At 40.1% G+C, this 15,079-nt stretch overlaps 1 protein-coding gene across 6 annotated transcripts in view; it reads right to left on the bottom strand.

Annotated features, from left to right (window-relative positions):
- DCDC2 (doublecortin domain containing 2) overlaps window positions 1-15,079 on the bottom strand; it is a 188,508-nt gene that overhangs the window by 100,095 nt on the left and 73,334 nt on the right. For all 6 annotated transcript variants that reach the window (XM_045390560.3, XM_074038793.1, XM_074038795.1 and 3 more), the window contains one exon: window positions 8,337-8,499. In XM_045390560.3, coding sequence (XP_045246495.2) covers window positions 8,337-8,499 — 163 coding nt within the window. The remainder of the gene's footprint in view (window positions 1-8,336; window positions 8,500-15,079) is intronic.

The following is a 15,079-nucleotide window of genomic DNA, read 5'->3' as shown; positions in this document are numbered from 1 at the left end:
AAGGCTTGGGTTGCAGAGCTTAAGTCCTAGAATGTTTAAGTAACTGTTTTTAAAAATGGGATTTGGTCATTTGATAAATAAACTAGAGGTAAGCCCCCAAAATATCTACCTTCTTCAAGGTCTCCAAACCCTGGAAAAGAGGGTCTAAATGCTGTAGGCAGTCCCCAGCTAAGATGTGTGAAAGTAGAGAGGACCCATTATTATATCAGACCACTAAAGAGAAAAACTGCTTGTTAGTAATGACTCACTCCTACCACCTCGAAAATAGAAGGGATGCAAATCAATCATCCCCATTTAAAAAGTTAATATGAAATACTGGAGAGTGGAAGAAGAGACAAACAGGAACTCCCCAAAATCTCCCAGCTAAGCTTCAGGGTCTGCTGTGATACATCAACATTTTTATCACTGAAGGAAGACAAGTCAAAACACATACACACGAGAGCTTCCCTCTCTTGTCCCCCCACCTCCCCTTTCAAGCAGTCACACAGGCACACCCACCTCTTAACCAGCAGCTGTGTGTCAGTCTGGCAGTTTCCGGAAATCACTAACCATTGATGGATCCTTTGACTCTGGGTAAACTGGTTTCTCCTCTTTTCTCCCTCATTCACTGAACTAGGAAAGTGCTGTTTATCCATTCTAAGTATTTGTAAATGAAGCTTATAAAATATCAGATTAAAATGCAGCATCAAGATGTTCTAAAGCATGGGTATCAGGAGTGTACCATCACTCACTGCTTACAGTTTGCAGCCCTTAATTTCAATTGTCACCACAATATAGGTATAATTGACCTACATGCGCGCACACACACACACATCAACAAACACTGACCCTGTGCTGACTACTCTGTGCAGAATGCTCTGAACATTTATCTGTGTCCTTTATATGTGACCTATGGTCCAGGATCTGCTGATACTCTAAAGGACCAGGCCCTTTCCAGGTTTTATATCACCCCAGGCCTGACAGGGGAAACGGGGAGTTGAATAGGGAGAAAGGGTAATAAACCCTATGGCTACGTCTTCCTCCTCCCTCCACCCTGTCACCCTCTATGATAGGCATCTCACCAACATTCATGACATCAGACACCTCCCTAACCAAGCCTCCATGTGGGCCCTTCCTCAGATTCCAGGATGAAATGCTCAGAGTGACCCAATTTCAGCTTCTTTCAGAAGAGCAGATAAATCATGCTTCAGTCTTTGGTATGCCAGAAACTTACCACTGGGGTGGATGGACATTTTATCTGTAGTAAGCTACAGAAAGGTTCAGACCTGGCAGGGCACAGTGGCTCACACCTGTAATCCCGGCATGTTGGGAGGCCAAGGCGGGTGGATCACTTGAGCTTAGGAGTTTGAGACTAGCCTGGGCGACATGATGAAACCCCATCTCTACAAAAATATAAAAATGAGGCTGGTGTAGTGGCACCTGCCTGTAGTCCCAGCTACTTGGGAGGCTGAGGTGGGAGGATCACTTGAGCCCAGGAAGTCAACACTGCAGTGAGCCAAGATGGTGCCACTGCACTCCAGCCTGGATGACAGAGTGAGACCCTCCCTCAAAAAAAAAAAAAAGAAAGAAAAAAAAAAAGAAAAAGAAAAAAAGAAAGGTTCAACCTGACTTTGGAGGCAGCAGAATTAAGGAAAGGCTGTGAAACTTGTCGGAGTCCCTGGTATGGCAAGAAGGAAAGAGGCCCTGCTTAGAAGTAATGGGTAGCATCTATGAAAAGGTAGGCAGGCAAGCCAAACTCTGGAGCTGGGGAAAAAATAAAGATGTGACAATCCCAAATTAATCCTCCTGCAGAGGATCATACTAATAGAAGAACCTCCGCCCACACCTCAGTGTCCTCAACCTAGTAACTCCAGGGCTGGCTCCTCCAGCTCTGCATTCCTCTCAGACCCAAACCCAGTTGGATCCCTGATCTCGAGGCTCTGGCCTATACCAGTAATTCAACCTAGGGCAACTCTGCATCCTACGACAACAGGGTAACATGAGTTCTTGGCATTCTGAAGCGGAACTCCTCATTTGTTTTCCCACTGGAAACCCATTGCAACCTACACAGCATCGACACCACAATGTAATAATTAAGATGAATTATGGCTTACATAGAATTTTATGGGGTGCTTGCATGGAAAATGTGATCTGAGTATCAAAATACCTACTTAAAATGAATTTCTGGAATGAAATCTTCCAAAGATTTGAAAATACCTCTGTAATTCAACACCTCACAAACTTTTCCTTGTGAAAACAAAAAGCATCTTCACACTCAACCCTGGGTCATGAAAAAATAACTCCCGAAAGAATTTACTGCAGAAGTCTCAACCCTGTATCAGCTATAAAAGAATGCTTGCCTCGTGGCACCTCTCTATATAGTGAACGAAGGTTTAAGAGGGCAGGATATGAAAAGAATCCTTTTCTTAAAAGGGCTAGTATTTTACTCCACTCAAATTGAGCCATACATCTTACTAGTACTCAGTCAGCTTTTAATTTTTCAGTCTCTCAGTACTAACCTAGATAGCAAAGTGCACATTTTGAAACTAACTTTTATTAATAGAATTTGAATTCACAATAAACCTCAAGAAAATTACTAAGGCCTCTCACTGTACTAGAAATTTGTGGCACAATATATCATTCCAATTAGTGGATCATGAAGGTGTGAAAAAATGCTGATCTTAAGAATTTTTATCATACTAGTACTTGATGTAATAAAATATGACCCATATATCCCACAGTACACATTGCCATTGAGATGGGAGTTGTGATCCACCAAGGGATAGAAAACCTATATTTCCCTGTAAATCATTCCAGAATTTACAAGGAACTCAAAGAACTCAACAACAAAAAATAATAAGAGCCCTGTTAAAAAGTGGGCAAAGGACATAAATAGACATTTTTCAAAAGACGACATACAAATGGCCAACAAGCATTTGAAAAAATGCTCAACATCACTAATCATCAGAGAAATGCACACTAAAACCACAGTGAGATATCAACTTATACCAGTCAGAATGGCTATTCTGAAAAAGTCAAAAAACAACAGATGTTAGCAAGGATGCAAAGAAAGGGGAACACTAATACACTGTGGGTGGGAATGTACGTTAGTACAAGCTCTATGGAAAACAGCACGGAGATTCCTCAAAGAACTGAAAATAGAACTTTCATCCTATTCAACAATTTTGTTACTGGATATCTACTCAAAGGAAAACAAATCATTATACCAAAAAGACACCTGCACTTGTATTTTTATCACAGCACTATTCACAATAGCAAAGATATGGAATCAACCTAAGTGTCCATTAATGGATAACTGGAAAAAGAAAATGTGTGTATACAGACACACACACACACACACACACACATTGTAGGTATGTGTATATAGATGTAGATACACACATACATATACACACAAACACACACAATAAAATACTATTCGGCCAAAAAAATGAAATGTCTTTTGCAGCAATGTGAATGGGACTGGAGACCATTATCCTAATAGAAATAACTCAGAAATGTAAATTCAAATGGCACATGTTCTCACATATTAGTGAGAGCTAAATAATGTGTACACACGACATAGAGGGTAGAATGATAGACACTGGAGACTCAGAAAGGTGGAAGGGTGGGAGCAGGAAGAGGGATGAGAAATTACTTCATGGGGACAATTTACATTATTCAAGTTATGGTTACACTAAAAACCCAGACTTCACCATGACACAATACATCCATGTAACAAAATTGCATGTGTATCCCTTATATTTACACAAATTAAGGAAAAAAGAAAACCTGTATTTCTGTTATAGGGTGAACACGGTGGCAAGAGACACCAATGAATAATAAATCTTAGCTTATTAAACAAAACTAGTGTGCCACTTGGTGACGCCACCTTGGTGCCTTCATACACACTTGCTTCCCAGATTTGATACCCCTTAGGAGGTGACACGTGAGATAGCACATTTTCCTAATGTGCTTCCGGTTTTGTCTTCAGAGTCTCTTGTGACTGGGAACCATGCAAGTGCCTGGACTGATTCATGGCTGAACCAAAGAAGCTCAAGTTTCAATGCCTCATAACTCTGAGGATGAATTGCAGTAACGCTTCATGCTTGGGGCAATGCAGGCAAACCATGTGCAGGTTGTAGCTATTAAGAAATTCAAGAGCATGACTGCTCAAGGGCAGTCACCCAACAAGGTCATAATATTCAGACAGCCTTCTGCCGGCACCACACCTGCTCCCAATCAGTCATCAGGAGTCTAAAAATCACAAGTTTCATGGAAGCTATCACAGAACCACACTGGGAATAAGCCAGGATTTGCAACAAAAAGAATACTGGCCCATGTGTGGGCACACAGGCATGCCCACTCATGCAAAGTGAAAGAGAGCCACATCCATCAAAATAATACAACTCTTATTTTTGCTTTTTTAATACTTTGCCTTGAAAATGTACCTATAATTATCAATACAATGTAAGTCAAAGAGACCAGGCTATTTTCTCTGTAGCCTTTTCAATATTCCTACAGAGACCTAAATTCACTATACTTCTTGTGTTCACAAGGGTTTTAAAAGCACATTTTTTCATGTACCAAATATTAATAATACCAATTGATATGATCGATCATCCAAAATGCCATTTCAAAGCAATCATCATTATTGTTTTGGTCATAGTGGAGAATGTAGCTAATTGCCAGCCTCTAAAGCGTATCTCAAGGCACTGCAACTCAAGTGGAAAGTGTAACAAAAACATGTGCTGGCCAGTTAAGCTTGGTATTTAAATGCAACACTAAAAATGCATTTCACACCCAACTTCATCAATCACCAACCAATCCTACTTTGCATCTTGGCTACCAAAAGAAAATGGGATTTGTTTCCCTGAAGAAATATGTCACTGCTCTGCTTGAATTATTAAGCTTTACTATTACAGAGAGAAACAGAGTCAAAAAAGAAAATGAAAAGAAAAAAGGAAACAAAATTAGACCCAGGTTGCCATCTACAGACTGATAGAAGCATTGCTCATTCATACAGCATTTGGTAACTGAATCAGTAAATATCAATTTTACAAAAACGAAAAAATATGTGACTACAATTTTAATTATTAAAAAATCAAGATAACCTATGAAGTCTTTTTCTAATTAAAATGAAAATAGTATATAAGAACACTAGATCAAACATTTTGCACAAGTTAACATATGCTAGAAAATAATCATAGCTATTCACCCTAACCTTAAAATTTATCACTTTGAAATAAAACTAAACAGCTTATTTAATATCAAATTTAAAATACATTGTAAGTAGGAAAAGCTATGTAAATTTTATCTCTAAAACCAAATTTTTGCATTTTACGTTATTATGAGTTCTTACACCCTTCACTTTCATTTTGCTTCAAATTCTTATTGCTTTTACCTTTCTAAAGAATAAGAGCCCTCTTGAAACATGAGTATTCAAAAGCACATACTCGGTTCTAATTACTAAAATAGATGACATTAAAGTAAAAAGCAACTTTAATAATAAATGAATATGAAGGCTGAATTAAAGAGAGAAAGGGAGAAGGGCTTTTGATATTATAATCTGGAAAATTTCTATAGTCAAAGACATCTGCAGGGAGATCCATTAAGAACCAAATTGCTCCATTTTCAGTAGTATGGACTTAGCTAATATGCTTAAAATTATCAAGTGACGGTTTAATCTAGTGAACTGCACAAAATCCTTTTTCATTTTTCCTGGAAAAAAAATTGTCTTTGGAAGCCAAGATTCATTTGCCAGGTTATATGTTCTTTCTATACAAATGAAAAGATACAAAATGCTTCTAGATCAGTGGTACAAGCCTGTTAGTGGAGGAAAAACAAAAAAAAAATTCATTCCCTAAAACCTTCCTTTAAAAGACATCAGTAGCGTTTCATGTCACGAGATCCAGCGGTTTAAAAACCTATAATACGCACATTATAAAACCACATTGGAAAATGTAGACTTAAAATGGGCTATTATATCTAAAACAACTACAGAATTATCTAAAGAAAAAAATAAAAGAACAGGAAAGCGTACACCTTTTCTTTTTAAAATACTATTTGCTTCAATATTAAACACGTTTTTTCACGCCCACCAACACAAATGTTGTTAAAAATTACTTGTGGATTTCTACAAAAGCAAAACTACCAATAACTCAATTTTTTTTTTCTTTTTTTCCAGGCAGGGTCTCATTCTGTCACACAGGCTGGAGTGCAGTGGCAGTATCATGGTTCACTGCAGCCTCAGCTGCCTGGGCTCAATTGCTCTTCCCACCTCAGCCTCCCAAGTAGCTAGGACTACAGGTGTATGCCACTGTGCCCTGCTTATTTTTTGTATTTGTTTTGTAGAGACAGGGTTTGACTATGCTGCTCAGGCTGGTCTCAAACTCAAGCAATCCGACTACCCGCCTTGGCCTCCCAAAGTGCTGAGATTACAAGCATGAGCCACTGCACCCAGCTAAGAATTTGACTTGTTAATGAAGGTTACTTTCCTATGAACAAGCAATATGTTAATACAGCCTCTTATGTTCTCAAGTTTTTACAAATGAGATAACCTGAAAAGATGATCATTCTCTTTCTTTCAAGGGACAACTACCTAATTTAAAGACTTTTTAAACATACCCTGGAAGTAAGGATTGGGATTTCTATAGGCTAACAAGAACCTCACAGAAAAGAAGCAAGTAACATCTTATAAAAGGCTTTTAACAACAACAACAACAACAAATGAAAAGTTTAAGACAGGTCCTGTTTCACAGTGGGTATTAAAATATTACAGAATTAACTATTTTTTAAACTTCCATCATTCATTCACTCAACACTTATTAAGTGCCTCGTATCTATCAGACTGTGCCAGTTGCTGGGAATAAGAAAAAACTAGTAGGACATAGCCCAGGGCTTTGGGGGCTTCACAATCTAATAACTATTAATTTTTTAAAGCCTCTCTTATTTTCAGTGCTCAAGGTAGGGTATGTTCTTCAGGCCTAATTTGTTTTCTTTGATTCCTGTCACATAATAGTCACTCGGTAAATATTTGCTGACTGTATTACACCCTAGCCTCCTTGTTCTCTACTCACGGGAAAGGACTGTACAAATTTCAAGATAATCAAAACTTTAAAGAGAAATCTTAATAAGAACCCACATTTTTCAGACAGATAATGGAGCTAAAGAAAAGAAAGTTAAATGAGTTGCCCAAGGTCCATGGCAGAGCTGGGATGAGAATCTAGGACTCCTGACTTCCAGCTAGTCTCCATCATTTAGGTCTTTGATGATTTAGACCCCTCCGCTTCTCTATGGAACTGGTTCACCCATTTTGCCTGTTCTTTTAACCTCACCTCACGCATCTTTGTTCTGACTCTTTAATCATTTGTGCAGCTTCCTCTAAACCCTCACAGGAGTTCAAACTGTCTCCTCAGCTGTGAAGTTCATATTAGCTCTAATACTAATGTGACTCTTCATATCGACTTTGAAATAAGCTGGAGCTCCCAGGTGGAAGATAGGGCTTTGCCCATTAATCTGAAACCTGATTCCATCAGTCCTCTTCCTGGCACCCCTCACTGTTCCACGGGTAGGGGGGGTGGGGGTGTGTGTGAGGGGATCTCAGGGCAAGAGGAGCAGTAGCCATTCCCACTGGTCTGCTTTCCAGCCAGTCATTCCCACCCCAGCATCACTCCACTCTGAGAACACGCTGGCAATAAAACCAAAAATCGACCCTCTTCACAAAAACCTAACATCAAAGTTAACAATTTTCATTGCACACTTCCTTAGTCTACCACACTTTTATCTCATACCAGTGAAATCTTGGACTAATGCAATTTTTTATTTTATTTTATACCATCTCTCACCTGCTAGTGCAAGATGAAACTACATCTAATTTTGCTGAATAGGTTATTGTTTACTGATAAAATGTTATGTCTGTTCAGTATTCTCATGGTTATCAGTATAATTAACAAAATGACTTTTCAGGAAAGATGATCTTTGACTAATAAATCATAATGAATGTGGTCAAGGGCTACAGACACACAAATAAGAGACCAATATCATAGTAGTTGTAGGTAAAAATATTAATCAAGCAATATCAGTGGGAGCAAAGGACGAAAAAAATGTACTTTTAAAATAAGACTACCACAAGACACATTTGATCTCAAAACAAGTATCCTCATGGCACAACATCTAATTGCAAATAAAAACCAAGCATAAAAACAGCAGCATCTCTCATATACAAATACAATTTTCTTTGAAAACTCTCATATATGAAAATAAGGAATAGCTTCTGTGGGCCCAGAGAAACAATGGATCTATTTAAGAATTAAAATTGTATCACAGCCTTAAGATAATAACAACAATACACTTACCACTGTTTGGAATGGTTTCTTGTGAATTCTTTAATTTTACATTTTGTTTCACTTTCATCAGTTTTTCTGAATTCACATCTTCTCTTTTCCCTTTCCTCTTCGGGGGCTGAGGAGATGAGTTGTCACTGGATCCAATTGTTGACTTAGATTGGCGATCATTTCCCTAAATGGCAAAGTATTAGACCTTTATTACTAGCTAATGAACTCTCAAAAAGATTCCCAGTAAATACATGTCATTAACTATTGGTAAGCAGGTCAGGGGCAGGGAGGTGTATTGTCCTGGTTCTACAACTGTCCATCTTTATACATTAACTCCAAATGGATCTTCCTGGAGGCAAAAGGGTCTAGCAGAGGAAGGAGGATAAAAATAATAGCTAACAATCACTGGGTTTTTTTAACATGTACCAGGTATTCTATAAAATTGTATTCACTCAATCCTCATGCTAGCCCTAGTTACCAGCTCACTAGCCTCACGCTAGTGAGATAGACACTACTGTTACCACATCACTGTGTAGATGAGCAAGTGGGCTTTAAAGGATAAATCTTGTGTAAAGTCCTGTAGCCAGTCAGGGGCAAAGCAGCTGCCTCCAAAACCACTGTAAATCCACTGCCTTAACAATCCTCTCACTCCTGCACCTTTCTGCAGAATCAGCCAGTGTCTATTGGATGAGAATGGGTGACTTCCCCCAGAGTGATCAATTAATCTACAAATACCTTCTTAACAAGTTGTTGCTATGGGTGTATGGATGTTATCCTACAAGCAGCCATACACTGTGCTTGTAGAAATTCTCCAAATATTAATGAGTCTGTTGGTGACCACCACGGTCTCTAAGAATCGCAAATCCAGAGCAACACACAGACTCAAGAGGCTCAGGACCACATGTCCCCACTTGTTCCTGAGGGAGCTGCGCAGCTGCTTGCCCCTACTCCTGCAAGGCAGCCAGGGTGATCACACCTTCCATGGTTATCTCTAGTCCCCATGTGTCTCTCACAATGAAGACCCTGTGGCTGCCAAAAGTGGACTCCTCCACACAAGAGGGAGGTTGAGTTTCAGTGGCTCTTATCACTGGGCCAGTACATTCCCCGGGGAGCCACATAACAGCCACTGCATTGGGGGCTACTACAAGGAACAGCTGTGCTGATACTAAGCCTCTGCTTGGCCACTGCTACAGCAAGAAACTGCCTCTTGCCAGGCATGGTAGCTCCAGACTGTAGTCCCAGCTACCTAGGAGGAGAGGTGGGAGGGTCACTTGAAGTCAGGAGTTTGACACCAGCCTAAGTGTAGTCCCAGCTACCTAGGAGGCAGAGATGGGAGGGCCACTTGAGATCAGAGTTTGAGGCCAGCCTAAGTATAGTCCCAGCTACCTAGGAGGCAGAGGTGGGAGGGTCACTTGAGGTCAGGAGTTTGAGGCCACCCTAAGCATAGTCCCAGCTACCTAGGAGGCAGAGATGGGAGGGCCACTTGAGATCAGGAGTTTGAGGCCACCCTAAGCATAGTCCCAGCTACCTAGGAGGCAGAGGTGGGAGGATCACTTGAGGTCAGGAGTTTGAGGCCAGCCTAAGCAACATAGCAGGACCCTCCATCTCTAAAATTAAAAATTTTTTAAATCAGCCTGGTGTGCTGGTGCATGCCTATAGCCCCAGCTACTCAAGAGGCTGACACAGGAGGATCACTTGAACCCATGAGTTTGAGATTGCAGTGTGCTGTGATCATGCCACTGTACTCCAGCCTGGGCCACAGAGTGAGACCCCCATCTCTAACAAAAAGAAAAGAAAAAGAAAAAGAAACTCCCTTTTATTAAGGCAGTCTTGGCTCTCAGATGCTCAGGTTCTAAACTTACCTGAGAGTATATGGTAAGAGGCTATAGGTAGTGGGAAAAATGCAAGTTTTAGAAACCCCAAATACATGGCTGAGAGCTCTGCCACTGAACACAAGGGGCCATGGGCTAACTAACTCTTAATTTCCCTAAGCCTCAGTTTCCTCATTATTTGGGTGGAATTAATGTACTTGCCTTTGGGTCTAGCATGAGGATGCAATGATAAGGCTTATGGAGTGACTAGTACAGTGCGTGATGTATAGTGTTGGTTAAATAAGTATCAGAATGCTTTCTTCAAGAGCAGAGAGTTAATCTTTTTCTTAAAAATCATTTCAAACTCATACCATATTGAGTGTAATCTTTATGCAACATCTGTACTATGCTTCTGTCTAAAAGTAAATGTAGTAATATTAAATAAACAAATCTGCCTAGAAAACTATTATAACTGTTCATTTTAAACATTTATATATTCAGTCATCCAGAAGCATTTAAATGGATTTAGCCATCATCCAATTAGGAATAGAAAAATTCACAGCTTTACAAATGAAGTTATTTATGCTATTTTGTCATAGCCTACAAGTAAATGAATTATGCATAGGTTTATTAACAGTATGAAAACTTGTCCAAATCTATAACACTTTTTGTGTAATTTAATTTCCTATTCCAACTGCAATTTAAACATACAGTTTCCATTTAATTATTATGGTAACTGCAACCAGAGGTTTCTTTTTTCTTTTCTTTTCTTTTCTTTGAGGATTCTTTCTTGAGAATCTTAAGCTCTTCCATAAACCGTCTGGCAGAAGAAATAGATATATGATTATAGTAGAGGTTCCAAAACCATCAGCCAAGTCTCATAGTCCCTTTTATTCTCAATGGAGTCTTTCATCCCAAGATTTTAATATTTTAGTTTAGTTTAGTTTAGTTTTAGATGGAGTCTCAGTCTGTCATCCAGGCTGGAGTGCAGTGGTGCGATCTCAGCTCACTGTAACCTCCACCTCCTAGGTTCAAGCGATTCTCCTACCTCAGCCTCCCAAGTAGCTGGGATTACAGGTGCCCGCCACCACACCCAGCTAAATTTTTTTGTATTTTTAGTAGAGACAGGGTTTCACCATGTTGACTAGGCTGGTCTTGAACTCCTGACCTCAGGTGATCCGCCCACCTCAGCCTCCCAAAGTGCTGGGATTTACATGCGTGAGCCACCACACCTGGTCGATTTTTAAAATTTTAAAGCTTTAGATGAGAGGATCAACCTTTCACAAGCAGTTAGCAAGCTTACTAGAATGTTCTGAGTTGCTGTTGAACTTGCAAGGACTGGAATGGAACCCAATGAATGAGAAACCCTGGAGCTCAGCAGGATCATTTTCTGCAGCTCTCTGGGGAAAGCATTACTCACAAAGGGGCACGAAAAGGGAGACATAGAAGCCCCACTCTGGAGTGCATGTCATTCTAAGTCACCTCTCTTGTTTATGAATAGAGAGGAATGTTCTGATTTATCAAATTTCTGATAAAAACACTCAAAAAAGCATAATTTTGGAGCATTAAGAAAGACTAATTGATTCAAATAACTACATAATGCATAGATTTGGCAGTTGACACTCATACATTCAATTATTGAGTAATAACTAATTTCCAGTTCCCATGAAAATGTGCCAAAAACATGTAGACCAAAAAACATCCAATTTAAAATAATTTTGTGAGAAGTTTGCCTCAGTGAGCAGCCTTCACAATGTGTGTATTTCATGGGTGCACCCAGAGACATTATAAGCTGGGGGTGGTGGGCAGGGACTAGATGGTGACTCCACCTGACATTTCTCTCATCTGCATATCTGGTGATGACAAGAGTAAGAAGCCCTTTTACCTATACCAGCTTCAGTTCCCCCATGGCAAAATGGAGTTTGGGAGTGTGAGGAATTTATCTTAATATGTTTATAACTTGCTTCACAGTGACACTGTGATACTTGGATAATAATGAAATTTTTTATCAAAACCTTATAAATCATAATATTTGATCCTGTAAACTACTGACCATAAGACATATAAGTCAAATGGTAATAAGGACAACAAAAGATCACATAGTCCTTGGTTTTCACTTTCAAATACTTTCCTGATTTTTTTCATCTTTTCCAACAGAGGGTGCTGTGATTCTACCTGGTGTCACCTTGCCACTGGAAAACAGCCTTCTGCAGATGGGTATATTTTTCAAGCTCAGGGAATTTAAGATAATTTATTTACATCTTCCTTTTGCTTTTAAGGCTAGAATCACAACTTAAAATTTTCCTCAACGTGCTAATTTCTGTGACTCGGGCAGCACTGAGTCTGTATAAGAAATGACTTCTGGTCTGTCTTGCTTTGCACAAGGCATTCCCCTGGCTCCCTGACCGACTCAATTATGCACCAGCAGGGGTCCCTGTGTACACTATGGCAGCTGCTTTCTCTCCTTCCCTCTCAAGTTCTACCAGTCCCTCATCCACACTCTCTTCTATATGCAAAAGAGCAATTCCTAGAAAGCCATGTAGGAAAAAATAAATTTCTAAAACTCTAGTTCTGTGACCACTTTGATTTGCATCATGAGCTTAGGGTGCCTTCCCCATTGATTTTGCAGTGGTTCCTAAAGCTGGAAGCTAAGCTCTCCCCACACAGTCCCCTTCACTCACACCCCTCCTCTCAGTGCCAGGCAGCTAATGATCTATAAAATGCATGCATTCTCCAGGGAACCGATTCATTAAAGGAAAGGAGTAAAATAATCCTGTTAAAAATCGAGCTTGTGACTTTGGATTTACTGGCATAGGAAGTTCTGTGTGGCTCATGCCAAACATTCACACACTGCCTAAGCCAAGTTAGTGAGAACTTACCAAGCACCAGGCACTGTGCCAGGGGTTAGTCTCCTCTACTCAAATGTAACCTCCTGAAAGAGGCCTTTCCAACCTCCCAGCTGAAATAGCACCTTCTCTCACCTCCTCTTCCCATGTCTTCATGTATTTTTATTCGTGCTTATCCCTGGTGTATATCACATGTATTGTACATTTGTTTCTGGAATGTAACCTCCGTGCATTTAGTACTTTAGAGTCTCTGGGCCCTGAAGCACCAGAACAGCGCCCAGGACATCATATGAACTCAATAAATAGTTGTTGGATCAACGAATCAATCAATGACCATATACTCAAAGAAGAGTTATAATAGATGTCCGCCCCACTGCAGCCACCTGTCAGACTCACCTGTATGTGTCCCACTGCCTCCTGCATCTATTCTTGCCCCGACCCATTTCTCTATAGATACCACAGCCAGAATGAGCACTTAAAAATGTAAAGCAGGCCAGGCATGGTGGCTCACACCTGTAATCCCAACACTTTGAGAGGCCGAGGCAGGTGGATCATAGGTCAGGAGTTCAAGACCAGCCTAGCCAAAATGGTGAAACCCCGTCTCTACTAAAAAAAAATACAAAAATTAGCTGGGCGTGGTGGCGGGCACCTGTAATCCCAGCTACTTGGGAGGCTGAGGCAGGGACTTGCTTGAACCCGGGAGGCGGAGGTTGCAGTGAGCCAAGATCATGCCTGGACAATACAGTGAGACTTGGTCTCAAAATAAAAAAAAAAAAAATTTAAAGCAAATGATACCATTTCCTCCCTATAACCTTCAAACGGCACCCCATCAAGAAATAAAATCCAAACTTTTTGCATGCCTGCATGATTGAACCCTGCCTGCCTCTCCAATTTCATTCATGGCCTTCTTTCTTCCCTCCTCACATGCCAGGCTCTTTAGCAAGGGCCTATGTGACTTTCTTCTGTCTTGGATGCGCTTCTTCCCCTGCCTCATCCCTGACACAACTGGCTCCGTTACATATCATTAAGGTCTCAGTTTCAGACAATTTTATATACATCATGTCCTGCCACATTTTATTTTCCCCGTAGCACTTATCACCATCTGAAACTATTTGTACATTTCTTTATTAGTTGATCATCCGTCTACTCCCATTCATCCCATCCATACCCCCGACCAACACACACACACGCGCGTGCATGCACACACACTAGAATCAAAGCACCATAAGTCCAAGTCCTTGTCTATCTACCACTATACACTCAGTGCCTACAGTAGTTCCTGGCACTTAGTAGGAGCTCAGTGAATATGTTTGGAATGGATGACGGATGGAATGGATGAATACAGGGTGCTATGGGAACACTGTAGAAAGAGGGACAAACTCTGCTACCATTTTTGTAAATCATAGCATGGAATGTTTGACAACTTTGCTTTCTATGTGATGCAAATATACCTTATAACTCTGAGTCTTTGTTTAACATCACTTCCTCCATGAGGCCTCTCCTGACACACCTATCTAAATGTATTTTTCTTTTATTGTCTCTCATATTACTCTACACTTTTCTTTCATTTTTATCATACTTCATAAATATCTATTGATTTATGGAATCGCTTGTTTCACCTTTGTCTCCTCAAGTAGACCATGAGTATCAGAGAGAGCATCAGATCTTTGCGCTCATTGCTATATTCCTGGGGCTTACTACTGTGCCAAACACGTGGAAAATTCAATCAGATGAACTGATCTGATGACCTTGATGTATCACAGTATTCACAGCACACAGTCTAAAAAACTTACAAATGAGCAAGAAATAAAATTGCATGTGTGTACCTACACATGCATTTTAAAGCAGAAAAGGCTCTACACGTTTTTAATGAAAATTTTAGTTTTTCAAATTTCACAATAGTAAACATATCACTCAATCCAAAGTTCAGTCACTGTGAATACAAAGAGTTGGGTCATGACTTTGGTCCTGACATCGACTTTCCCTGTGACTTGGGGTCAATTTATTCAATTACAATGGGTCTCTGTTTAACCATCATTCCTCTAGCTGCAGGGTGAGAATTAACAAGCTAATATCTATATAGTACACAGAAGGGATTCTGCTACAA

The sequence above is a fragment of the Macaca fascicularis genome, chromosome 4 (assembly GCF_037993035.2).
Source record: "Macaca fascicularis isolate 582-1 chromosome 4, T2T-MFA8v1.1".
Lineage (NCBI taxonomy): Eukaryota > Metazoa > Chordata > Mammalia > Primates > Cercopithecidae > Macaca > Macaca fascicularis.
This window is presented reverse-complemented; position numbering and strand designations above follow the sequence as displayed.